General features: G+C 51.0%; 1 protein-coding gene across 3 annotated transcripts in view; it reads right to left on the reverse strand.

Annotated features, from left to right (window-relative positions):
* Positions 1-27965, reverse strand: part of NEGR1 (neuronal growth regulator 1) — a 191958-nt gene that overhangs the window by 57837 nt on the left and 106156 nt on the right. For all 3 annotated transcript variants that reach the window (XM_048312294.1, XM_048312296.1, XM_048312295.1), the window contains exons 3-4: positions 22058-22183; positions 13903-14034 (exon numbers count right to left, since the gene is read on the reverse strand). In XM_048312294.1, the coding sequence (XP_048168251.1) occupies positions 13903-14034; positions 22058-22183 (258 nt within the window). The remainder of the gene's footprint in view (positions 1-13902; positions 14035-22057; positions 22184-27965) is intronic.

A 27965-nucleotide genomic window follows, 5' to 3' on the forward strand; every position in this document is an offset into this window, starting at 1 on the left:
ATTGTGCCAACCCCTCAGGAGAGAGGATCCTCAGGCATTCCCTGCGTGGGATCAGGGATGTCACAGGGCACATCCGCTTCCCAAACGTGCTCCTCCCTCGGCTCCAGCTCATGGATTGCTTTGTATCCACCCAAATCCCTGGCTGCTGTGCCATTTATGGGTTTGGACAGAAAACCTCCCGGTGCCGAGTGCAAAGCTTAAAATCCACCAGTAATTGTTATGTGGGTGGAAAATATAAAAATCAGCATCACAAAATAGTAAGTAATAGGCCTCCAGACAGGAAACCTGAACAATCTGTTTTACAGGTATTTCAGGGATAAAAAAAAAAGAAGAGGGAAGAACTTAATGAAGCCTCCCAAAAAGCAGCAAAGCAAAGACCTTGAGGGAGCTGCAGAAGAAAAGGCAAGCTGGAAGAACTGCTTTGTTTCTCTGCCCATTGGGGTTTATCTCATGCTGCATCTCTTTAATCTTTCTATTTTCCAGCAAAGCGCTTTTCTCCCCATATTCCCTTTAAGGCAGCTCTGTAAGTGCAGTTTGATCCCCTATTAAAGGAGCTGCTCTAGCGTGGGAACACAAACCCCTTCCTTGAGCAGCATCCAAGGAGCGCAGCTCCAGCCACACGCTGGCACCTGATCCGTGTCCCTGCAGCAGGACTCGAGGTCCCTGTGGGCTCCACAGGGACAAACGCTGATTGGGAGCACTGGAAATGGCACATCAGACCCAGAGCGGGCTGCAAGCAGCCCTTGGCCCCAGGGGAGGGGATGCTCCCCACTCTCAGCTGTGCCAGGGGGGTTTAGGTTGGAGATCAGGAAAGGCTCTTCCCCAGAGGGTGCTGGGCACTGCCCAGGCTCCCCAGGGAATGGGCACGGCCCCGAGGCTGCCAGAGCTCCAGGAGCGTTTGGACAGCGCTGCCAGGGATGCCCAGGGTGGGATTTGGGGGTTCTGGGCAGGGCCAGGGATTGAACTGAGGATCCCTATGGGTCCTTCCCAACCAGGGTGTTCCCTGATTCTGTGATTCAGCCCTGGCTGCCAGGACTCTCCCTCCCCTTGCACGTGTCCACATCCTGTTTGACAGAACAATTCCTGCCACCCCTGGGAATGCTCCAAGGAACAAACCCCTCTGCTCCGGGCACTTCCCACTGCCAGGAACTTCAGAACAAGAGGAACCTGAGGGGGACAAGTGGGACAGGAGCATCCCAGATGGTGGTGCCGATGGCACCATCCTCACCACGAGAGTGACTGAAAACATGCCGGGCAAACACAAACCCGATGGTGCATTGCACACCGGGCCTGCTGGGAGTTCCAGTGTGTCTGGGGGGGCTGAAGGGGAAAAACGAGTCTCAGCATCCCAGAGTGGCACTGAGGAGCAGGGAGGAGCAATGGGACGCTGCCACACAGCTGGTGCCAGTCCAGAAGGGAGAGCTGGCCCGGAGCCTGGCTGTGACAGACACGAGCGCTTTGCCTTTGCTGCTTCTCCCCCTCCAAGGAAGATAAAAGCGATGGACTTCAACGAATTCCAGGAATTACTAAGCAGCAACTTTTGGCAGCAAAGTTGAGAAGAAAAGGAATTAAAGCAAGCTGGTAGTTTTCCAAGGAAAGAAAGTTTGGAACTAAAAAGGCAAATCTCTCAGAGCAGGTTGGGAACACAGGCAGAGCTCTGCTCCAGTCCCACAGGAGCAGGGAAGGCAGGCAGGAGACACCAAGGGCAAGGAGAAACCACACCAGGGGCACCTCATCGGGATCAAGGAAGAGTGACCCTGCTGGGGTCACCCTGCACAGTGCCCAGCCCCCAAACAGCCATGGTGGGGCCTGTCTGTGCCCCCACCTGCAGCGTGACCCCCCCCCAAAACCCAGCACAGTCACCATCAAACACCTGAGACCTGGAGCCATCCTGCAGGTCTCTGATGAATTTATTGCCCTCACCTGATGACTTGAGACCACAATTAGCCAGGATCCCCCAGAGGTGCCCCACAGACTCCCTACCTACAGCAAACCACCTGCTTTAGGGCCACGCACTCCTGGGCTGAGCTGGAGCACCCAAAGTTCAGGGAAACAGAAGGAATTTGGCTTAGCAGAGCTGCAGAAGGTGATTTGCTGGGATACACTGCAGCACTGAATATGCACGATGGAAGGGAAGAGGAATCAGCTCTACCCCATCTCTCTGATGGGCCAGGCTTGCAGTAATCAGCCTAAACTGCAGCAAGGCAGATTTAGGGACGGTAAGGTACTGCTGGAAGATGTTGTTTGAGGAGATGTCAAATGCTCTTCCTCTTTTCTCATTTTAAAAGCAAAGGCTGACAGTGTGAATGCTGACACCTGGACAGCAGCACCAGCCTGAGCCCTCAGCTCCTTCCCAGGATTTTTGTGGTCTCTGAGATCCTGGGATAATTAAGCACCAGAACCAATTCCTTCACTCGTTTCTGGTGATAAACACGTTGTCTTTAAACTGAAATCCATTATTCAACACAATGGGGAAAAATCAGAAATCATACTCTTGTTAGCTCCCAACAGTAATGAAATCTCCAGATTCGCACTTAAGTACAAAAATGAGGTAAGGACTGACACTGGAATTTAAAAAAAGAACTCAAAAGGCAGAAGCAGAACTTTTCTGCAGCAAACTGCTCATGTCCAGCTCGGATGTGATTTGACACGCTGCACATCCCCACCAAAGCAGCCAGGTGAGTCCCCCAAACGCTGCTTCCGAGGCCAGAACTCATTACTGCTGTATAATAAATGGAAGCATAAGTCAGAGTTAGCACTGAACAGATTGTTTGGGGTTGCAAAGACAGCAGCTGTCACAGCTTGACAGCTTTCTTGTTAGTGAATCAGCTTTCCTGACAGTCTTTTTGATTGAAAACCCCTGTTCCCTGACAGAGTGTTGGAGCTGATGTACATATGTAGCTCATGAAGAATGAGAAGGAGCCATGAAAGGTCTCGAAGCTCTTGCTCTGTATTAAAAAGAAGTGAAGTTTACATAAAGGGAGGGTTTGGCTCCCCTCCCCAGTGAGCCGTGGCAGATGTGAGCTGATAGGGAGCAGTGACAAGGGCACACCCAGAGCCACGGCCTCAGGGGGTTCTGCTAAAAGCAATAAAGCCACGGAAATCCCGGCTGCTTTCACTCCCGGGAAGAGTCCGCGTAATAAAAAACAAAAACAACTGTAATTTAAAAATAAAACTCTAAAATTCCACCTCAGAGTGACTCTGACAGGGTTTTCCCAGGCCTCCCCCGAGCCCAAAGGGGAGAGCCACTGATGGACACCAGAAACATCCCGGGCTCCACAGCTTGTGCCAAGGATGGGTTCATGTTCTTGTGACAGCCCCTCATCTCCAAAGGATGTCACACATTCCTCAGGAAGGGACAAGAGATCCCAAGCCAACGCCTGGGTGCAGACCTGGCTTTACACGGGAGACCTGGAATACCGGGAGCTCCCCACTTCAGGAAATTGCTGCCTTGAGAAATAATTCCAGATTTGTTCTCTTTCTTTTGGCCATCGATCCCACCAGGTGCAGAAGCAGCACAACACCTGGATTTTGATACATCTGCTATTTCACAGAATTTGGTTCCAAATACACTGGAAATGGTGCATTTTGAAGGCAATTTTTCTAGGAGAACTGAATTCTCCCAGTCCAGCACCAACTATCAAGATCTTTGTGCAGCAGGAACCAAAACAATGTGGTCCATGCCTGGAGGCACCAAGTTCCATCACAGAGCCTTGTGTTTGCTCTGCAGCTCCAAGGTGCAGGAAAGGTCACTTCAGCCTCACAACAGTTTGGTTTTATTTGAGAAGAGCAGAAGGGATGAAGAGCAGCAGCTTTATGGATTATAATGCCTGAGGAGTGATGCTGGCAGTTTTTCCTGTCTTTTGCATCCACAGCACTGAGGACTTCTTGAGGCTCCTGTAGCTCCCATCTGCTGCTTCCACCACAGCCCTGCCGCCACAGGAGGTATTTGAACCTCAGCCCTGTCACCAGGAGAAATCAGGTTGTAATAATATCATTACAGCACACTCCTAGTGCAGAACCATTTCAAACTGCAATGACTGGGATAAAAACCATGAAAAAACCCCAGGGGATGGAGAGTTGCACAAGGCTGACACACTGCTCAGGCCTGGCTTTTTGTGACCCCAGCTGGTGTCAGCAGCTGCACTCAAACCCCTCTGACCATCACCTCAAAGGCTCTGCAAGGGACAGGGAGGCCTCAGCCTCAGCCCCACAGCAGCCAGGAACAATGCAATTACAGGAGAAAGATTGCTTTACAGTGTGTTGACTATCAGTAAGTATTTTAAGTAATTGTTTTTGCTGAAGAGTGATCTGGGCGAGGGAACACTCCTGGAAGCTCAAGAGCTCTCCATTAATTTTGGCTCTAGCCCGGAGTCTCACACAGCTCTGCTCCAAATTGCTGCTTCAAACGCAGCAGCTCTTTAGAGATGACTCATCTTCTATTAAAGCTTCAATTTTCCTGAACTGTATTTCGCTGGTGTTTAAAGTGGGATCACCTGGAGGCTGGAGAGCTGGCGGTGGGAAAAGGCCCCCGCCCCAAGCAGGACTGGCTCCCCAGGACAGCCTCTCCTCAGCCACTCCCTGGCTCCGCAGCCATCAGCTTGGGGCTTTAACATCCACCCACAGATGGGAGATTTTTGCACCTCTGAAGATGAGGGGAGCTACTGACCCTCCAGAGAGCCAAATCCATGGAGAGGAGCACATTCCTGCTGCCCCTGAGGCCAGAAGATGCAAGAAAGTCTTCAGAAGACGTGGATGCACAGAGGTGTCCAGAATTGTATTGGAACCTTCCTTTGACTTCAAAATGACAGCAAGAGTAGAACAGTAGATAAAAACTATTAAAAACCCTTTCATGAATTTTTCTGCCCACAGATTCATGGGCTGCTTCCACACTTTCACCAACAATGGCCTGAGAGCTTCACACGGTGCTGTTGTAAAAGCCAGCAACAATGTATTGATTACAGTATTTCCCACCAATTTTAGGGCCGTGTGTCATGGCTGCTCCATTATTTCACAGAATCAGGTTGGAAAAACCCTCCAGGATCACCGAGCCCAGGCTGTGCCTGATCCCCTCCTTGTCCCCAGCCCAGAGCCCTGAGTGCCACCTCCAGCCCTTCCTTGGACACCTCCAGGGATGGGCACTTCAAACCTCCCTGGGCAGTCCCTGCCAAGGCCTGACCACCCTTTCCATGCAGAAATATTCCCTAATATTCAACCTAAACCTCCCCTGCCTAACCTGGCTTTGCAATGTGGTTCACAGCTCAGAGCTGGAGACGCTCTAACACAGCGAGGAGAGAACCTCAGGGGGTTCCTGTGGCCGCAGCTCCTCATCTGCCTTTGCAGCAGCAGTGCTGGTGTTACGCTGCAGTACCAGCTCCTTGCCCACAGAAGCAGCCAGGCTGAACCCTGGTTCTGCAGCCCCCGTGCCCTGGGCAGCCTGGGACCCTACTGGGCAGCCTGGGACCCTGCTGGAGGGCAGCCCTCGCTGCCCCTGGCAGACCTGCACCGCCCCCCTGGCACCGCTCCCTCCCAATCAACACCTCTTGGCAGAGCGAAGCAGAGAATTTCTTTGGGAAGATGAAAAACATCCTCTTTATCTGCTGGAGAGAGATCTTGAGCGCTAATGCCGCAGCTCCTTCAGCAGCAGCGCTCGTTTGGCGTAGCCAAAGCCCTGATTATGTGCTGTGTTAGCACAAATGCCACCATCTCCGAGCAGGAACATCATCATCAGTTCTGTCACGCTCCCACAGGAGAGGTGTTTGTCAGGGATCTGCAGGAACCACACAGAGTTTGCAGAACCTCTGCACAAATCATCACCCCCCCAAAAGAAATCGATATTAATTTAGGAGCCAAATTGCACTCGAGTCACAAATGTGAACTATATTGTTTTAATCTGACTTCTGAAATGTTAATAAAAACACAGGGAGGACATAAAATGACAACCATTACTTCACAAAATGATTATTTCTCCACCAGAGAAGGGAAAGATTTTCCTCAAAGCAGCATCATTCTTTCCCCACCCAACCAACAGAGGTGGCTTTAATTGCCACACCAGTTTTGATTGAATTGGTGTAAGCTGTTTGTCAGTAAGTGTTGCTATGAGAGAGGACATCACATAACTCAGACAAGTTCTCAGTGATGAGACCAGCTTGCAAATTAGCTAAATAAGAATTGAGTCCTACTGGTGACCAAAAGTAACAAGATAAAACCCAAAAAGCAAAAAAACCCCAACTGATGACATTGTGCACGATCAAAACCTCCAATTTATAGGACAGCAGAAGGCCTTTATCTTATGTAAAAAACCCCCAACACAAACCTTTTATTTGCACTGGTTTCACCTGAAATATTTTGCTGGCAGCCCTTGCCTGATGGCTCCACCCAAACCCAGCTGTGCTGTCCCTGATTTGAACCATGATCCAAATTTCCACAAGGGCCGTGCTGTCCCCTCACCTCCTTCAGCCCAGTGGGCAGCTTTGTGTCCTCACACACTGAACCCACAGATACAGAAACCAAGTCCTGTTTTTTCCCTCCTCTCAGCTGCGTGTGCTGTGCTGCAGGAAATCTGTCCCCTCCATCACTGCTCTGACAGCCTCCCCCAGACTCTTTAATTGAAGCAGTATCTCAAATCTGAGATTTCTCACGGCCGGGCTGGAGCAGCTGTACCACAGAGAAGCCCATCTGCAGAATCAGGTTAATATCGAACAGCAGCAGGAGGAACGAGCCAGGAGCTGGGCTGCTGGATAAAAGCACCTCCACAAGCTCCTGGCCTAACCACATTGCAAACGTCCAGTGCATCCTTGCAGAAGCCCATGCCCAGTCCCCAGCAGTGTGTCAGGGAGCAGGACTGTTGCCCCCACTCAGAACATCAGCACAACTCCAGCTGTGGTCTCTTGCAAACGTTTCTGGATGCAAAGAAGCGAAGGGAGGACACTCCATTCCCCACGTCTGCAGCTGCTGGACCTCGGGGAATGAATCCCAAACCAAAAGGGGATCCTCACAGCTGCCTTCCCACAGAAAATCTGAACTTTCATGGCACACAGGGCAGGCTGGAGCCGTGCCCTGGGCACAGCTGGCACAGGCCAGGGGCACAGCTGGAGCCTGGGGACCCTGCCCCAGCATCACCAACATCACCCACACATCCCAGACCGAGGGCATCACACAGAGCAGGGCACGTCCTGCAAACCCCACAGGGCACTGAACCCCACCGGGCCATGAAAAGAACCAAACATGAGCCAGGAGTCAGATTTCCAGGAGTCCCCAGCGCCACTTAGAGGCCAAAATCGCCTTTTGGAATGCCAACCTGAGAACTGAGGAAAATGTGTTTTTCCAAAGCAGTGAAACCCCCTGATAGTGAAACTCAGCTCCTAAAGCCAATGCTGACCTTAACCCCAAATCCTAAACTCAGTCAGGGATACAAAGATGGAGCTGCAAATTGGGAGCTATTAAAAACTGAAAGAATCAGAGTTATTGACTACTGCTTCAAGAGAAGCCCTCTGCTCCCCTCTCTTTCATTAGAGGAAAGTGGAAATTAAAGTTAAATTGCTCTGAGCAATTTTATACTTGGTGCCAAAGCAAGAGGAGGACTGAGACCTCCAGAAAATATGTGGGCTTTGTCTTCATATTTAAGAATTTAACGGAGGCAATTTTCCTTCTTGAAGCCAAACTCAAAACCTTGCCAAGGAAATGCTGATCCTAGGTCAGGGATGGTTCACACAGGACACTTCCTGGGAAAATAGAGCCACAGCAACATGTCCAGGTATTGGCAGCCCCACCAAGCCCTGAAGTCCTGCAGTGTTTTTCCCCAGGAGATTTAAGGTTACAGATATAATTAGGCCAGCGTGGCTTGTACAGGATGTCTGATTTCAAAGTAAAATCGGAGTATTATCCATAATATTATGCAAAGCACCATAGCAACAGCGAAGAGCCTTCGAAGAAATGCTAATGAGGGGAGAAATGCTAATGAGGGGAGCTGTTCTGCACAACCGGCCTGGCCAAGCGAAAACGAACACCCCACTTAAAATTCCTCACAAGGAACTCACACATTCCTGCACCAAAAAAACCCCACTGCCTGAAATTCCTTATCAAAGCATCCCAGTGGGAAGGGCACAGGATCCCACACAGCCTTTGGAACACACTCCCCAGAGCCCACAGGAATGGCACTGGGCTGGCTGAAAACCCAGGGAAGGACTGGGATGTCCTTCCAGGGTCCCTCTGCTCCCGACTTGAGCAGGGCCATAACCCAGGGAACGTGGAACCTGCTCTGAGCACACCGACCCAGGGCCCAGAGGCACAGGAAAACTTGATAAAGTTGACAATAAAGCCCCCAAGCCTCAAATTTAGATGGTTTGCTGAAGAACACAAAACACATGCATGAAAAGGAAAGGATTAAATGACAGAATGTGCTGAGCTGGAAGGGATCCATGAGGATCATGGAATCCAGCCCTCAGCCCTGCACAGGACACCCCCACAAGTCACTGTGCCCCCTGTGCCCAAGAGCATTGTCCAAACTCTTGAACTCTGCCAGGCTTGGGACAGAATCATTCCAAACACAAGATTTCACCAAGTCAGTGACCCCAATCTTTTGTTTTGTATTTCAGGTTAAGACAAGGAAAAAATAATGCAGTGAGGACTTGGATAAACCAAACTGATACAAACCAAATCAGCCGAATGAGCTTCAAAAACTCATTAAAGGGCTGAATTACGCAAATGCAGGGCTGCAGTGTAAGCCCTGAGCACCAACCACAGCCTGGGTGAAGCTTTTTCAGGCAAGGAGAGCACAGGAGGAGCCAGGGAATGACACACAGCCCATTTCTCTCCAATGCCCATGGAAATGCTGTTCAAGCAATCAGAGGTGTGGAAGATGATGAGGAGATGAGCAGGTTGGTTAGGAAAGGACTGTGGCAGGTCAGCAGTTCCTGCCCGGAGCAGGGGATGGCAGCAACTGTGTTTGACCACGGCTCCCAGGCACAAACCAGCTGAGCTGGGCTAAAATCTGCCTTCAGGCGAGCACACGGTGCCTGCAAGACTCTGCTCCTGGTCTGCTCCCATCTGCTCACTTGGACACCAGTCCTGGGCCTGCTGCTGGGGGAGGGTTCATTAACACCGTAACTGGAGATGAGAACCCTGAAATCATCCAGGGAAATGGAAAAAGTGGCCTGAAAACTGGACAAAACCACCCAGGAATGAGTTCAACCACCCAGAAATGAGTTCAACACTCGATTCACCCTCTGGATGGATCCAGGAAGCAGCTGAGATGGACGCTCTGCAGAGGGTGACCGCAGTTGCTGGGGGAACCTCACACCCCTTGAGTGTCCCACTGTCACAGGGAAGTGCCCCAGAGCCAGGCCTATGGAATTACAGAATCCCTGAGGCTGGAAAAGCCCTCCAGGATCGTGAAGTCCAAGCTGTGCCCGATCTCTGCCTTGTCCCCAGCCCAGAGCCCTGAGTGCCACATCCAGCCCTTCCTTGGACTCCTCCATGGATGGGCACTCCAAACCTCCCTGGGCAACCCCTGCCAATGCTTAAAAACCCTTTCTGTGAAGAAATTCCTCCTGTTGTCCATCCTGACCCTCTGCAGAGAACAGATCCACTCCCACTCCCTTCCCTCAAGGCTTTCAAGGCCTGATGGAGCAGAGCACGCAGAGATGGTGCTGCAGGCAGACGTGGCTCAGTGTCTGCACTATTTTGAGTTTTCTTTGTATTTACTGCCCACAGAACCCGGCAGGTGAGCTCTGTGCTCTGTGGCACAGGGAGGCAGAACCGCTGCAGGTGGAGCCTGGGCTGCATGAGACATCATTTCCTGCAAAGTAACCCATGCCAAAAACCTGCCTGGGAGTTCTGGCCCTGGAATGAGGGCCTGTCCTCCCTCCTGTGCTGCCAGGAGCACCCCGACATCCAGGCCAGCAGAGCCCGCAGGGCAGAGCACAGTGGCACTGCCCGGTGCCAGCTGGGACCCTCAGCACAGGAGCTCTCACTGTCACCTCCCCAGTGAGTACCCCCAACCCAGCCTTCAGTGTGCGGCCTGAAATTAAATTATTAAATTATTTTAACTCCAGCTGAATGTCCTTTCCCTCCCCAAAGCCACTGGATCTTGAGTCAGTCAAGTCTGAGAGCTCCAGCTCTACCGGAGCTGTCCAAGGTACAATTACAGGAAAACTGACCCTTAGCATGTATTACCCTAAAAAAAAGGGAATTCCACAATAGCACTCCACTTTAAATCCACATTTTCTATTTACTTAGACAGCTGACAGTTTGGAATAAATGCAAATAAATGCCAGTTTCCTGATGCACACATCCCATTCCTCATCCTTGTTCTGTGGCCTCAGCTCTACTGGAAATTCTAGGATTTAGCAGCTGCCTTTAAGATTTTTTAAGCATGACAGTAATAGTGCAGGAGAGAAGGAGTGCAGTGACAGTAGCACATGGAGAGTTTCAGACCAGCTTTCAGATGACACATTAAATCCACACACTGGTTCATTCAAAGCAGGGTTCAATATTATAATCTATAAATCAGTATTTGCTTTACAAAATGTAATGGAAAATGCTAATAGGATTTACTTGTGAAATGAAATTGGATTACGTCTTATCTATTTTAACTTGATTTGGTGGAGTATTCTTTCAGCACCAACCAGCAGCTTCAATGGGTTTTTTCCTTTTCTTACCCCCCATCCTTCTGGAATTCAGGCAGATTCTCAGGCCACCATTTTTCAAAGGGAAATTAGGGGGGACAGACATAAATTAGGTAGAAGATATAGATTATGGCATATCCAGCAGGAGAATGAAACCCCCTGTAAGTCATTAGAGCCGTAACGTGGGCCGGGAGCTCCGTGTTTACGGAGGGCTGGAAGATGCCCAGCCAAGAAACTTGAATTTCACAAAGTAATTTAAACCTGGTAATTCTCTTGTCTCTGCCTGGATGGCTGAGCAGCCGCTCCGTGCCACGAATATCCACGTCCCAAATTCTGCCTGTACCCTCTGGAACCGCTCAGGGCTCGTGGATGCCTTCTATTACCTGGGAGCAACAGAGCCCTGATTTATTGCAGCTCCCAGGGCTGCAGCAGAGAACGCCCCTTTAATAACGTGGGGCACTGTTAGGGGCTGTCAGAGCAGCGTTAACCCCTGCCCCAGGCTGCTCCAGGCCCCGGCCAGCCCGGCCTTGGTTTGGAACACAAGCCATACACGTTACTGCCAGGAGAATTTCCCACATAAATGCTCCACGTGGGAAAGGCAATGGACGTTTTTTGGAATGCCAAGGTCCCTGTGAGACCGAAGGAGGACAGGTGGGTCACAGCCTGAGTGACGCTCACGGAGGAGCTCGGTCACAACTCAGTGGCATTAAAGGCACAGTGGAGGGACCTGGGAAAGGAGCAGAACTTCCCCACACCAGGAGAGGAATCACGGAACGACACCAGGAGTGGGTGAGAGCAGCAGCAGAGGAAAAGAAATCACAGAACTGTTTAGCTTGGAAAAGCCCTCCAAGAGCAGGGAGTCCAACCTTCTCCCAGCACTGCCAAAGCCACCGCTGACCCATGTCCACAGGCACCAAATAAAAGGATGAAATTTCCGGGGAGAAAGCCTTGCTCTTAGCAGTTTGCTATGGAAACTAATAGGTATCTTTAAAGAAGAAACAGGACTGAAGAACATTTGACAAAGGAAACTGCCCAGCCAGGGGACCTGAGGGCTTCTTCCCTTTTTTATTTCTTTCATTGAGAGCTTTCCAGATTTTAACTTGAAAATAAACTTGCTATAAATTCCTTCCAAATAGTGACTGTAGGCAGATGTTGACAGAGCTCCTGCTCCATGCTCAGCTGTTGGGGACACATCCCCAGCCCCGTGGGGCTGTGTGGGCAATGAGCTGACTGTGACAAACCAGCCATGCGCACACTGTTACAGCTGCAGCCACAGCTCAGCTTACACTGCTTCCATGAGATTCCCACCCCTCCTTCTGGAGCTGTGAGAAGTATTTTAAAAAAAATTAAAATACTCTGCATATTCATAGTGCAGACTTAGAAGTTTGCCTGAATCTGACATGGTACCAGTACATCCATGGTATGGCTGAGGACACTCCCAGCTTGGCCCAGGTGGCTGCGCTGGGACAAGGAGCAGCTTTATGACTTTAGTTTTGACACTTTATTTGTCAGGGTGAGGCTGCAGCCAGCATCACCGAGCCCGCTGGCTGAGCAGCCCAGGACATGTTTGAGCTGCTCACAAAGTGCCTCACACCGAGTGCCACAGTCAGGCCTGAGCACCCCTCACTTGAGGCAGAGAGGAACGGGACCTCCAGAGCCTGCACGTCCTTCACCACAGACAATTCCCCTTTGCTCCCCTTCCTGAGCCTGCACATCCCTCAGCACAGCTCTGATCCAGGCTGGGACTTGGGCCTGGCTAGGCTGACTTGGAAGGCAAGAGAGAGTCCTTAAGTTTACCACATCCACTGGGGTTTTTGAATGAGAAAAAGATCACAAACACCTCTGAGCAGGCTGAGCCTTCTCCCTTTCTCTGTCAGCTGCTCTCTCCCTTATTAAAACCCCTGAGATGAAATAACACAGGCAGTGTTTGTTTTGCTAAAACCAGGCTGAGCTCCCTGTTTGGAAGCTCCCTGTGCTTATGTGACACCACAGACCATCTGGAACCACAGCTCCTGTGGAGGTGTCACCCCAAACCACCCAGGGCAGGCCTGGGCAAGGTCTGCACAAGGTTTTTTGAAGGAAGAACCTACTGCACAAAAAGAGAGTGCCCTCGTTCCCCCCGGCACCAGCCAGTGTGGGTTTCCCTCCCGCACATTTTCCAAGCACTGCCGGTTTTCAGGAATCCAGAAAAGCTGAGGGAGGTGGAGACACATCAGGGAGGGCAAAGCAGCAGCGAGAGCAGCCCCAGAGCCTGCGGGAGCCTCCTGAGCTGCTCCACAGGCCAGGTCCGTCCTTGTGGCCGAGGGTCGCTGCCCATCACACTGAGGCTGGGCCCTGTAGCAGCATCACCCGGCACAGGGCACTGCCCTGGCACCCAGAGCACGATCCAGCTGCTCCAGAAGTGCCACTGCATTGTCCCCACGTGCCCAAGGAACCCTGGTGCCACGTAAACGGGAACAGTCTGGGCAGCAGTGAACACCCCTGAACACCTGGGTGACAGTAGTGGCCCCACAGTGACGGGGGATGAGGGGCTTTGCTGCCCACAGCAACTGGGACAAGGTCTCTGGGGGACAAAAAATGCTGACATCTCGTATTTGTGACCAATAAAGCTGCCACAGCAACTCCGAAACCAGAAACCAATTACAAACTGGGTAATTGAAGTTAACCGAAGAAAATTGTTAGAATGAACAAGAGAAATTATTCACATTGTCTTGCCTGTTTTTTCTCACATGTTGGAGGGAAAAAGAATATTTTACATCACGCTGAGTGCTAAAGCAGATTCAGACCCAAGCTGAGAACACCTCCTTGGTGTGAAAATCCCACCTGGTCAGACCAGACAGGCTGTAGGGACAGGTACCAGGTGGCTCCTGGTGTCACCCACCACGCAGCAGGGTCCCCCCTGCCTCCAGTGGGGACTGCATGAACGCCCTGCTGCCTCCTCTGAGAACAGTTCACACTTCCATGGAGATCAGCCCCTGTCTAATGACCCAGAGTTTCTCATCTCCTTACATCACCTACAGCACCACCGTGACAAGATAAACTAGGAAGGGCTCAGCCCAACATCCACAGCAGCCTCCAGAACCCGCTCAGATAATCACCCAGAAAGGACGGCTTGCACCTTGCTGTGCCCTCCTTGGTGACACCCAGGTGACACCACACAGCACAGCTCCCTCTGCCACTGGGACAAACCCAGCAGCTCCAGTTTGCTGCTCCAGACTTTCCTTCTCTGCCGCTTCTCCACCACACTGAGGGAGTAACAAACAATGGGACTTACAGTTTACTGTGACTTTTACTTTTTTCACATCCGGGACTGAGACATCGTTTTCTGCACTGCACTCGTATTCCCCAGCCTGGTCTCTCGTAATTCCGTAGATGTCCAGGTACTGCCCGCTCTCAAAGGGCTTGGCTGAAATGAAATAATCACAGAAAGGAATTACTGCAGGCTGAGCACAGAACACCTGGAATTCAACATCTGCACAGCAGCCTGAGAGTTTAACACACACCCAAGGGAAGCTGGAGCCACTGCAGCCTCCACCCAGGAACTCCAACTCCAAGGTGAGCTGAAATCCCCTCAAACTCCTGGGTGTGACCAAAGGTTCTCTCCCAACCCATCTCCAAAGTGAAGCTCAACAATTTCCAGATAGATGGGAGTAATTTGTACTTGATGGGTGTCACAGAGCAGAGCAGAGCAGCTGTAGCTGCCCCTGGATCCCTGGCAGTGTCCAAGGCCAGGCTGGACAGGGCTTGGAGCAGCCTGGGACAGTGGAAGGTGTCCCTACCCATGGGAACAAAAGGAGCTTTAAATCCCTTCCAACCCAAACCAGCCTGGGACTCCACCATTCCCGCCTCCAAAGCTGCAGCACCCCTGAGTGCTGATGGTTTGCAGCCAGGCAGAGCCCTGCCCCTGCAGGACGGAGCAAAGCCAGAGGTCAGGGCCAGCTGCAGGGACCAAAGCCACTCATTAATTAAACATGAACAGCTCTCCTTGGCCACAGGACCCAAAGGAATGGGATCTCGCCGTTTGCTGTGTCACCCAGGAGCGAGGACAGCCCGTGAGTGATTCCCGCAGCAGGCACAGACCTGGTGGGAGAGGACAGAGAACCAAACAGCAATGCTGGTGTCCGTGCCTGCTCCGTGCCCTGTCGCCCACCAGGAATTGCTCACGGCCAGGAGCACTGACCCAGCTCAACAGCTCATTTATCCCCCCCTGACACGGGGCACAGCCAGCACAGGCACTGCCACAGCTCCCGAAATCCCAGCACCTCGCAGCCTTTCCCTGCCTCGGTTCCCACCTGGCAGGGAGTGTTGGATATCCCTCACATGGAAACTGCTCCCTGCTCCCGAGTTATCCTCCCACTCCTTCCCAGCAGTGTGCCCCAGGGAATGGCCAGTTAATGGGTTTGCGTTCCTCACAAGGTGCTCACCGCACAACAAACCCCAAAAAGTTACATGTAATTATTATTTTAGCACAGCAGCTCACAGCAGCCATGACCACAGATGCTGGAAATTATAGGCCTGAGGATTTAAAAGACTTGCTGGAAGTGTTTTCCCAGCCTGAAAGCCTTTAATTGGCTGTTAATAACTGTGGCTTTCGAGCTCTGGAAAAGCCCAGGGTGGGCAGTGGGGACAAGGCAGAACTGTTATGTCCTGGCCATCAAGGGGTGAATTGATTTGTGTGTCCGCACATGGATTCATGTTTCAAAGTGTGCAAGGGTCCCACAGCAGCTCTCCCAGCACATCTCTGGGCACGGCAGCACTCACTAACACACACCAGGAAGGGCCTGGTGAGCACTGCTGGTGTGGAGGGGAAAGATAGGGCTGAAACAGGAGAATTATTGGGAATTGAAGGGAATATTCATCAAATGCAGTGAGACACTCTGTAGGACACGAGGAAAAGTTCCCCCTGCACAGGAGGCAGAACTGCTGCCCTGGGCAGGGCCCAGCCCTGAGCAGAGCCCAGAGAGGCTGTGGGGTTTCCTCCCTGGGGATATTCCAGACCTGTCTGGACTCAATCCTGTGCTCTGGGATGACCCCGCTGGAGCAGGGAGGTGGCACCAGAGGAGCCACTGTGGGCCCTTCCAGCCTCACCCAGTCTGGGATTCTGGGCTCTGCCACCCGCTGTCCCCTCCCTGGGTCTGTGCTCACCAGCAGGGCCAGCCTGGGCTTGGCTGCCTCTGGAAAAGGGGAACTGTTGGGTTGGGTTTGAACACTAAAGCTCTGAAATATCCCGAGAGTCACACACTGCTCATTCAAAAGTGCAATGTTTCTCACGTAAAAATGAACTGATATCTGCAGGAATAAGCTCAGCCTGTATTAAAACTCTCATTTTGATTGCATTTTATGAGTTATTAATGAGTTCATCTACTTTTATTGAAAAGTAAGAAATACTTTCCATTTATCATAGAATTGTCAAAAAGAAAAAAGTCCTGTTCGTTTCTGTGCAACAGTTTTGGACAGTTTTAGTTTGTATCTCACTAAGATTTTGATCTCACTCTTGTTCCTCAGTTCCTTCACAAAGCCCCAATTATGTGACCATCTTAGTTGGAGTATTCTTCTCCTGAGAAGTGTATTTTAACGAGAATATTTTTTATAAGGCATTTTAAGAAGGCCTGAGGATTCCTAGGAATATCTTTAATTGTTCCTGAAGGGATGCTCAAACTTCTAAAACGGTCCTGATAAAAGCAGCACTTTCCTGAGGAGTGTCCCCCAGAAACCCCCAGCTGCAGGGTGATGTCCCCTCACCCCAGGGCGGTGCCTCATGGCACTGAACATCCCTTAGCTGGGTCCTAATGCCAAATCTCCCAAGGCTGGTACTTACAAGTCCTGTTAAAAAGAGAAGGCCAGAATTCCCATAACCCAAACCCAGAAGACGTGGCCTTTTTCATGGAGAGCTGTGGTTTGGGAAGTCAGTTTGGAGGTGATTTTACTGCTGATCCAAAGGCAGAGGGAGGAATCCTGCCCAGCCATTTCCATTGGGTGCTGCTGTTTGCTCTGCTGTCTTTAAACTGGTAATTAATGCCCTCATTTACTTCAAACCACCTCCCCTGGAGCTCTTGGGAAGCTGCCAGCCCCGTGTTTGATACCAGGGACCATTGATTTACTGACAAGTTATGCCTTTATCAGCTGAAAAATCCCTCCAGGATAACGAGCCGGGCCATTAAATTCCTATCAAATATTAATAAAAATCCTCAGCTCCCTGAGTGCTTGCAGGAAGGACTGACCCACCCAAGCCATCAGCAGCACTCCATGAACATCACCGTTCTCAGGAAAGGGCTGATGGAAGAGCCTGAGGCCACCTGAGCCATCCCACGTCCAAGGGAATGCAGGTTTGGGGTGTTTTCCAGGAAACACTGCTCTCCATGGCACAGGGTGCAGCTCAGGCACTGCCCAGCTGCTGAGCCCAGCCCAAGCCCTGGTGCTGTGCCCTGGGTGTTAGCAGGGTGCTGTGCCAGGCCACCAGGCTGCGACATCTCCTGGCTCCTGATGGCTGGGAGAAGCAGGAATCCCTGTTCAAGGGGGAAATCCAGAGCTATGGGCTTGTGCAAAGTCCCCATCACGGAGCTGCAAACCTTGAGCCGAGCTCTGCCTCAGGTGGCCGAGAATGGGGAGGTCACAGCAAGGCAGGAGGAGGAGGAGTGTTCCCTAAAAACCCACCCAGGAGCAGGACACCAAAGCTTTGTAAAGCCCCAGGGAATCTGGGCTCTAAATTGGCATTTGTCAGTGGAATGTGCTGGCATTGAGGAATTCCTGTGGAAACCAGTGACAGGACAGCGACTGGGAATGGCTTCCCAGTGCCAGAGGGCAGGGATGGATGGGATATTGGGAATTGGGAATTGTTCCCTGGGAGGGTGGGCAGGCCCTGGCACAGGGTGCCCAGAGCAGCTGGGGCTGCCCCTGGATCCCTGGCAGTGCCCAAGGCCAGGCTGGACACTGGGGCTTGGAGCAGCCTGGGACAGTGAGAGGTGTCCCTGCCATGGCAGGGGTGGCACTCGGTGGGCTTTGAGGTCCCTTCCAACCCAAACCATTCCAGGATTCCATGATCCAGGAGAAAATAATCCCTGGGTTTGAGCTCTCTGGGCCAAGGCAGCTTGAGGAAGGAAGTCACTGCCGGGCTGTGGAAGCCCCTGCTAATTGCACTTGGAATTGCAGGGTCAGGAAAGGGCAGTGTGACAGTGAGATCCTTCACACAACGCGATTAATTCTGGAGCAGCCTCTCTGTGTGAAGTGGGAGCAGAGCAGCTCCTCACTGATCAGTGGGGGGAACTGGGGGGAAAAACAACCTCCCCAGCAATATCTGCTCCGTGGTTGGGCTTTAGCAAGAAAAAAGAAACAAGCCAGAAACTTGTTTCTAAAACTTCCAGCTTTAAAACCATCTTTAAGCAGGAGATGGAGCATTTTAAGAGTTTGCCCTTTGTACACACACAAAGCCCGGAGAATCTGATGATAATTCACGTCAGTTCAGGATCTGCAGCCTGAAAATCCAGGTTTGAAGCACTTGCACTTCAGCGAAGCCCTTCTCATTTCTGTCACGCGTGGCTCCATCGCAGAGGCGGCAGCTCTCGGGCAGGAGGAGCCGAATCTCTGCCTCAGATTGAGCTGCATTTGTTTCTTGGCATTTGGGGAGAATTTTATAAATCCCTCTTTGTTTCTCCCTCAGAGAACAGGAATGTTCTGCACTGGTGGGATTGGGAAGGGTCCTGCCTGCCCAGGCACTGCCTTTTGTCCGCAATGGAATGGAATCAGCTCTGAGGCTCCTTCCTGTGCTCCGGAGTGCTCGGGAAATGGATTGCACCAATCCATCGTGGGGCTGAGGCTGAGCTGCTGATCCAGGAGTGCAATTCATGTCCAGAGCTTTAGGGCTGCCCAGGAGCACGGGGATGGGCGCTGGAGTCCCTGCAGTCCCATCCCACCCCTGCACACATGCCTGTGGCAAAGGGAATGTGCTGGAGAGGGACAGGGGTCACCATGTGGATGTGTTGAGTCTAAACCCAGCCAAATTTCTGGCTCAGTGTAACACCAACACTGTGTTTCTCTGTGGTGGGGAAAAATCAGTTCTTTTGCACATGCTAGACAGTGTTTACAGGGCTTTTTTGGTGTTTTTTTGTTGGGTTGTACTGGAAGTGTTTCAGTGTCACCCTTCTCTGGAATCAGGATGGAATGAACGCCGAGTGTCCTGGTGCCAGGGACCTGCCTTCCACTCCATTCCACATGGGAAAATCTGCCTTTATTCGCAGTTTCTGGAGCCCTGCTCCTCCAAATGCAGGTGTATCCCTACATCCAGGTCATCCTCCTGTTTTGGGAAAATAGCTGACCAGGAATGATGGAGATAAAACTGTGAGAAAAAGGCAAAAGAGCAGGGAAGAACTGGAAAATATCAAACTGGAAGTAACCAGGGATCCCAGAATCCTGGCATGGTTTGGGTTGGGAGGAACCTTAAAGCCCACTCAGTACCACCCCAGCCATGGGCAGGGACACCTCCCACTGTCCCAGGCTGCTCCCAGCCGCAGTGTCCAGCCTGGCCTTGGGCACTGCCAGGGATCCAGGGGCAGCCCCAGCTGCTCTGGGCACCCTGTGCCAGGGTCTCCCAGGGAAGAATTCCATCCTGGTCTCTGATCCAAACTGACCCTCCTTCACCTCAAATCCACTGCCCCGTGTGCTGTCGCTGCATCCCCTGAGCATCCCATCCCATCCCATCCCATCCCATCCCATCCCATCCCATCCCATCCCATCCCATCCCATCCCATCCCATCCCATCCCATCCCTTCCACAGCTGTGGGAGCTCCCCTTGGGAAACTTCTGTCAAAACCCAAGCGGAAAAGAATTTTGATGCATGGCACCTGAATTTTGGCAAGGAGGAACATTTTATCAGAAGGTTTCTGAGTGTCTGTTGCTGCTGCTGCCAGCAGAGCTGTGCCCAGGCGTTGGTGGGACACAGCAGAGCTAACGCTGCAGTGGGGTCCCCGGCAGAAGTTCATCCTTGAACATTCTGCCTTCATTCCTAAAGTATCGATGCTGCTCTTTGCTCGGAAATGTCAGAACAAAATAAGTAATACCTGCAATTTATTCGGGTGACATTTCCACAATACAGATTTGGAGATTACAACCCGCAGCCCGACCTGTTACGCTGAGTGGGGAGATTTGCTGGATTTACATAATGGGGCTGTGTAATGAATATTTATATAAGGAAAGCATTTACATAATGACTGCAAGTTAAACATGCACAATAAAGATTCCAGGCCAATAATTTACGGACTAAGTTTAAAAATCACCTTGAAATGCATTTTATTTTTATTCCTACGAAAGGTTCAATTTATCTCTTGTTCAGAAAAATTGAATCCGACCTCATGCGAGTCGAGGCTGTGTTGATGTAAATCATGATCATATCCTGGAATTAGTCTACATTGAGTCATTTGTATTCAGAGATTTCAGTTCCTTATCTTTTAGCAGCAGCTTTGACAAACAATTTGCGAATATTCTAAATATGCTTCGTTAATATAATTTAGTGCTGGATTGGAGATGCGCTGCCTGCCTGGGAGCCTCATTAGTGCCGCTGGGAATTACAGCGAGAACGGGCAGAAATTGGAAAGTGCAGATGAAGCTGATGCATAGAGGGAGGCGAGGCGCTGCAGACGGAATATCAACCGCTGCAGAAATCCGGCCTTTTCAGCTCACTTGCATTTTGTGTTTTAATAGACCCAGGCTGTGTTTGCTCTGTGAAGGGCTGTGGTGCCATTTGTACCTGTCTGCACCCGAGCACGAACTGCTGCCGTGGCACGGCCATGGGAACATCCTGCTGGATTTGGGCACAGAACATTCCCTGTCAATTACGGGCTTGCTCCCATCGCATTTGACATAATTTCTGAGCAAGGAGTTGTTCAGATCCTGTGTTCTCCCTCTCCAGACCCAGCTGTGGCTGTGAATCAGCAGGGGACACCCAGGGCACGTCCCAAGGCACAGAATCCCAGGATCCCTGAGGTTGGAAGTGTCCAAGGCCAGGCTGGACGGGGCTTGGAGCAAGGAACACAACCAGGGGGGTCACCAAAAGCCCTTCTGAGTCCCTGCAGTAATTTCCACAGAGGCATTCAGGGTGGAAAGACCCTCTGAGCACCCTCTGAGCCCCTGGAGTCCAACCAGTCCCCAGCACCGCCAAGGCTACCCCTGACCACGTCCCCAGGTGCCACCTCTTCATTTTGCCTGAACTCCAGATGAGGATGCTCTGCCTCCCCCTCAGCCCCTGCTCCAGCCTGACTGCAGTAATTCTCCTGATCTCCTTTTCCCTCTCCAGGAACACCACCCCAGCTCCTTTCTGCAGCCACTGAAATGCTTTAAGCCATTACTCCAAAGTATCACTGTGGTTTCTAATAAAATTTTATTTGACATTTAGTTAAAATCCATTTTCTGCTACAACTGAATTTTTCCTCCAGTCCCTTGATGGACACTTCAAGCCGAATTCATTGTCATTGTTTTAAAGGTCAAAAGTGAGGGGTTTTTTCCCAGATCTTGCTTTGTAAAGCCAACTGCTCCTCAGGATTATGAGAGGCTGTGACAGCCCACGGAACCCTTCTTGCCTGTAATTACACAGATTTTATCCAGGTCGGGGGAGCAAAGAAATCCCTCACTGCAAACCCGTTCTGACTGCAGAGTCCCAGCAACAGCACCAGTGCAGTGCCTGGGACAGGACAGGGAGCAGCTCCTCTCAGGGGCACAAACCCACCCTCATTTCCAGAGCAGGGATCTCCCCACAGCCCCTGCTTTGCCCACAGGCAGCAGCTTCAGTGGCCCTGCACCAAGCCAGCAGTGGAGAGAAGCCTCTAATGTCAGCCAAAACTTCTCCTTTCAGTGTGTTGGGAGGAATCAAAGGGATAAATGGAAATATCAAGCAGCAGTGATAATTTGAGTTGCCATTTTGTTTACAATTTTTCATACATATAATGTAATTCATTCATAAAGCCATTCTAATAAACTGTATCATGGAATAATGGGTCAGTGGTGTGGAATGCTGGAATATCCTGAGGGAGGGACCCACCAGGATCACGAGTCCAACTCCCAACCCAGACGCCCCAACAATCCCACCCTGTACCAGCGGAAGAAACGACAGTAAATTAAATCTACTGTGTGACCTGTTCCTGTGTTTAACTCTCGTGTTTCCCATTTCTAGAGAGCCCTGTGTGTTCCTCCTTTTGTCCTTGCTTGGGTTTTAACTGGAATTGTTTGATCCATGACTGTTACAACACATGTACAGATATAAATTCACATTTAGGGTGCTCTTTAAACTGGTAATTAATGCCCTCATTTCCACATCCCACTCCTTACTCCTGTGTGATGGCACCATCCCAGTTTTCCCCACCCTCAGCCCGTTTGTTTCCTAGAGGTCTGGATGGACACACCCTCTGGTGACCCCCGAGCCGCCCCAATCCCCAGGGACTCACCGGAGGGGGAGATGTGTCTCCAGGAGATGGAGGGCTCTGGTTTCCCCATGGCCAGGCACACCAGGGTGACATTGCTCCCCTCGTTCACAGTGATGTCACTGGAGATCCGGAATATCTTTGGAGAGACTGCAACGAGACAGGGAGAGAGGCGTCAGGGGAAGCTGCTGACCTACCTGGGTCACCATCAGGGATAAAACACAGGCAGGGGTTGAAGGAAAACCGCAGAACCTCCTTTAGGTGAGCCCAGCCCTTTCCATCACACTGCAGGAACTCAGCCCTGGACTCCAAACACTACAACCAAAGAGCAGCAATTTCCTCTCTTTGTGCAAAGCAGGAGCTGCCGGAGAGCTCCCGGGAAGACGGATGCTCCTGCTTAAGGGAAGGCTGAGCTTGCTCCTGACACTTTGCAAAGAAGACAAAATTAAGTTTTCCTGGTACTTTCAGAAATAACGATGCTGTTGCAGCCACTCGGTGTGCACCTGGAGAGTACAAGCTGCTCACTAAAGCACATTTATTCTGTTCTTTCCTCTTGCTTTGGGCCTTGTCCATTCTCCTAACCCAAGTGCCTGTCCAGCTGGAGCTTTTCTGTCCCAATGCCTCCCTGCTTTTGCTGTGTCCCAGCCCAAATCCCTCCACCTGACCCCGTACCTGTGTCTGTACCTCCCTTCAGGGGCTGGAAAGCACAGAGCTCTTCCCTGGGCACAGGCTGGGGCTGAGTGCTTTGGGATCTCCCCTTGCTGATGTTCTCCAGCCCTTTCCCTGACCCAGAGACTGGAACGAGCTGGGAATTCTCAGTGTTTGTCCCTCTGCATTTGTGAGCAAAGACATGAAAAGCCTGTGGGGAGCATTTTTAATTAGCAGAGAAACTCTGTCTTCAGGGGGAGGTGTGGGGAAGGCTGATCCCAGTTCCTCTTCTCCAGAATCCCAAATACCTTTAGGATTTTGGGCTGCATCCTCACCTCACAATGCTACCTTGGTTGTTTTTCCCAATTTCCTAACGAGGCAATGAGCACAGCGGGGGGAGAGCAGGTGCTGCTCTCAGCAGCTCCACTGTCCCTTTCCTCCGGGCCGGAATTAATGCCTTGTCCAACCCACCTGTGCCAACACGCCGGCAGCTCTGACTGGGAGCTGGAGTCAGCAAAATCCCTTCCAGCACATTCCTGAGCCCTCCTGCTCCCCGGGACCGGAGCCCCAGGATGCTGTGAAAGGAGCCCCAGTGTTGCAGTGGGGATCCTGCAACACGCATATATCAAACCAGGAGTCCCGTGGAAAGGAAATATATACGGACAGACAGATTCTTGATAGCTGTTTCAGAGATGTTTATTTCTCCAGCCGCATGGCCGGGGCTCTGCCCAGGAACTGTTCCAGTCACGGGACCAAGGGTCCTTCTCTCGCGCAGGGAACACAAACCAACCAATGGGAACGAGGCTGAGCAGGGACAGGGAACCCCGTGTCTGTGCCCTCAGGGCCCCTCTCCCAGGGCTCCATGGCAGGGGAGGGACCCCAACACCCCAGGATGCTGTGGAGTTCCTTCCATTTCACACACTCCTGATGTCACTGCTCCAGGGGTTGGCACAGGCAGGACACTCCAGCTTTTGGCACACGGGAGGAATTTGCTCCTCCAAACACTATTTTGTGCTCCTTCCTGTGAATCCCAGCACTGAGCATTTGATGAATCAACACCCTCAATTCTCCTCCTGCAGCTTTTGGAGCCCTGGGATGGGGGTTCCCAGTCCCAGCTGGCTGCACCCACAGGGACACAACATCCAACACTGCCCGGCTCTGCTGGATCATGGAACTGGGCAATCCCAGACTGAGTTCGGCTGGGTTGGGGGGGACCTTAAAGCCCATCCAGTGCCACCCCTGCCATGGCAGGGACACCTCCCACTGTCCCAGGCTGCTCCAAGCCCCAATGTCCAGCCTGGCCTTGGGCACTGCCAGGGATCCAGGGGCAGCCCCAGCTGCTCTGGGAATTCCATCCCAGCCCCTGCCCACCCTCCCAGGGAACAATTCCTTCCCAATCTCCCATCCAGCCCTGCCCTCTGGCACTGGGAAGCCATTCCCTGGGTCCTGTCCCTCCATGCCTTGTCCCCAGTCCCTCTGCAGCTCTCTTGGAGCCCCTTCAGGCCCTGCCAGGGGCTCTGAGCTCTCCCTGGAGCCTTCTCCTCTCCAGGTGAGCACCCCCAGCTCTCCCAGCCTGGCTCCAGAGCAGAGGGGCTCCAGCCCTGCAGCAGCTCCGGGGCCGCCCCCAGACCCAGCACAGCTGTCAGACAGGCACAAACCCTCTCCAGGTTTTGCTGAAGCTGAGATGGGCTGATCCACAAGAAATGTGCAGGCTTTTGCTGGGTTCTGAGGCTCCTCATCAGGAATTTTCCAGTCTTTCTAAGGGAAGATTGGAGCTGTGACATGGTAGAAGGTGGAGAATTTTCCAGACGTACAGAATGCAGATTAAGTGATTTCCTCTTAAGTACGAGCTTTGTTCAGTTCCTAATTGACTGGGCTCTTCTTTAATCTGGGCTTTACAGCGAGGAAATTAAATCAAACCTCGTTGAAGATGTCTGTAAGTCTCGTTACAATGGCACTGAGCAGGTCACAGCATTGATGCATTTCCAAAATAGAATTAGAAAAGAAATGAATCTGAGAGGTCCATTAATTAAAAGAACCCCAAATAAACACAAACTGCAGCCCTGCTGCACAATGTAATCCTGTAAAATGGCAGAAGTGATACAATCTGATCTGGGGCTCATGGCAAATTGTGGATGTTATTATTGTCAGTGATTTCCTAGGAAGATGGTCCTTCCCAGGATAGAAATTGGCTTCCATCGTATTTCTGGAGCCTCACAGTTTGAGACAAATCAGGATTTCTGCCGTATCAGTATGCTGCTAATTTTTCTGCTATTTACTGGCTGATAGGGATCATTACATTCAGATCTCTAAAATCTGTGGAATTTAGTAATTACGACTCAAATATATGTGCAGCATCACGATGGAATGCTAATATTTACTAAGAATTAAAAAATGTTTGGTTTGTGTCCGTATTTCTTCCCACACCTCTGAAGACTCTGATCTAGGAGCAGATTTAGCATTTAAAACCTGCTCTGCTGAGCTTGGAGTGCACATTAAACCCATCACAGAGCTACTCCCCTCTTCAACAACTCCCACCCAGATCACGTGGAGCTGTGAAGGTCAGGGAAAAAATTAAATAAAGCAGCAAATAAACATTTATTCAGTAAATGGATTAACGGAAGGCCAAAGAAATGAGATAATAAACCAGGATGAAAGGGGAATTAAACTCCCAAGTAAATTTGGTGCGGGGGTCCAACATGAAAAGCGCTTTGCAGTCATCTGGCTTTTTCTTTTTTAACGTTCTTAAATTAAACCCTTCCCTTTTTGGACAATGTTTTGCAATCGAACCTCCCCTTTTTGGACAGGGTGTGTGACCAAAGGCCTGGGGAGCTGCTGCAAGAGGAAGGCTGAGAGAACCGGGGATGTTCAGCCGTGAGAAAAGAAGGCTCAGGAGAGACCTGAGTTCTCCTTGCTCCAGGATTTACGGGGTGGCTGCAAAGCAGGTGGAAGCCCCTTGCTAAATTCAGCCCCGTGTGTTGGTGGGGATTTTGGAGTTGTTTGTCAGGGATGTGACTCAGGAGGTCCTGGCTGGGCTGACACCCTCCACCATTCCCTCCCCCAGCACACCCTTGGAGCAGCAGGACCTGCCCACAGCCCGTGGGGGTGGCCGTCACCTGCACCCCTGACCCCTCAGTGCTGCAGTGACACCCTGGGGACCCTCGTGGGCTGAGCTGGCTGATGGAAGGGCTGCAAGCAGCCCCTGTTTTCTCTGTGGGGACAGGATAAAGCACCTCCTGCTCTCCCCGCATGCAGAGTGATCTCATTAACATGGGGAAGAGCTGGAAATCACTGACAGGACACAGGAAATAGATTCCTGTTCTTTTTATGGCTTGGACATAATAATTAGTTTTTATGACAAATCCATCGAAAAATTAAAATGTGCTTATGAGGGTGATTAAAGGCAGGGCTGAGCTCCGTTCCCACTAATTGAGAATCCATGGGAGTCCTCAGCTTGCACTCACCACACCCCCAGCAGCTGGAGCCTTAGAACCCAAATTCCCTGCCACAAGCCAGCCTCTGCCTCCCGTGCTCAGGAATGTCAGCATCTGCACCCACATGGCAAGAAAACCCTAAATTCCGGTTCTTTCCTTCTCCTCTTCTTCCCATTTTGATCAGAAGGACAAAGACAACTTGTGCCTGAAAATCCAGACACAGCCAGGACACTCAAATAATGGAATTATGGAATCATTGAGGTTGGAAAGGACCTGTAAGATCATCAAGTCCAACCACCACTTTGAGGTAAAAAAAAAAGGGAGAAAACACAACAGTTAATCAAAGGAAAGATTTAAGGAAAAAACCAAACCCAATGCAGGTTGCAATGGAATATTTAAATATAGTTAAAATAGCTCAGGATTGCAGAGGATCCTCCTAAAAGTTGGACTCTGCAAGGCTCATTCTCAGCCAGGTGGGTGGGGAAGCAAAGCCCAGTGCTGCAAAATCCAGAACTGCCATAAATGAGCTGCTTGGATTGCTCCCAGAAACAGGGAACCACTGCAGGGGTGGAAAGATCCCGAATTTTGTCACGGTTCTCAATTTATTTATGTCATAAAATCCCAGAATCCCACACTGGTTTGGGTTGGAAGAACCTTCCAGTGCCACCCCTGCCATGGCAGGGACACCTCCCACTGTGCCAGGCTGCTCCAGGCCCCAATGTCCAGCCTGGCCTTGGGCACTGCCAGGGATCCAGGGGCAGCCCCAGCTGCTCTGGGCACCCTGTGCCAGGGCCTGCCCGGTGTGCCAGGGAACAATTCCTGCCCAAGATCCCATCCAGCCCTGCCCTCTGGCAGTGGGAAGCCATTCCCTGTGTCCTGTCCCTCCATGCCTTGTAGAATAAATCCTCCCCCTCCTTGGCAAACCCAGGCGCTGTTTTCATTCTCAGCCCTGGAAACAACATTGATCCCCTGAGCACTGAATGCCACACCCCAAATCCCCGATTTTAAACTAAAACCAACACTAAACATCTCCAAAAATGATTTCCAACAAACTCCTTTGTATAGTTGAACATCTTGCACCCTAAGTATCTACCATAAAAAAGATAATTGTGCATTTAGGGTAGTAAAATTATGTATCAATACTTACTGGGTTTTATACTTTTTATCCTTTTTTTCATTTCACACTCAGATGAGCTCAATATTTACTGACTTCCTAAATGCCCCCACCACAAACGTCATTTCCAGAGTGTCTTGAACACAGCTTTTAAATCAGGAGAGCTTTGAAAGCCAGAGCCCCCAGCCTGTGCTGGCACACACCCTCCCTTCTGACAATCAGTCACCAGCGGGGAGAGCTCAGAACCCTTTTGCTTTTGCATTTCCATGATTAGTTCCTCGAGGCACTTTGATTGAAGAGCGTTGCCTAAAGGTCTCCACCTCCTCCTAATTAAACACAATTTGTCTCAAACGCAGCAGCTTTGGCAAAGTGGGGCTGAGGAAATAAATGATGGGTGGGCTGGGAAGAGAAATGGTTTGATCTTGAGCCTTCATTTATTTCCAATTCATGTCAGCGCTGAGGCGTGACAAAAGGTCTCACAAAAGTGGCACTTTTGTAGGTTTGGGATGAATCTTTTACCTCTTTGATAGCCGTGGCAGCATAACCATAATCTCTATAAATTAATGGGATAGCGTTGATGTTCAGAACTTTATTTTCACCTGTTTTCCGTGGCCAGTTTATTTTAGACCAATCTGAAGATTTGTCTTAAATCTGCCCAGCTTCAGGGAGGATTCCTCACCCAGAATAAACATTATCAGGGTGTGAGTGGAAAAGGAATGGTCCTCTTTGGGAATGC

The sequence above is a fragment of the Corvus hawaiiensis genome, chromosome 9 (genome assembly GCF_020740725.1).
Source record: "Corvus hawaiiensis isolate bCorHaw1 chromosome 9, bCorHaw1.pri.cur, whole genome shotgun sequence".
Lineage (NCBI taxonomy): Eukaryota > Metazoa > Chordata > Aves > Passeriformes > Corvidae > Corvus > Corvus hawaiiensis.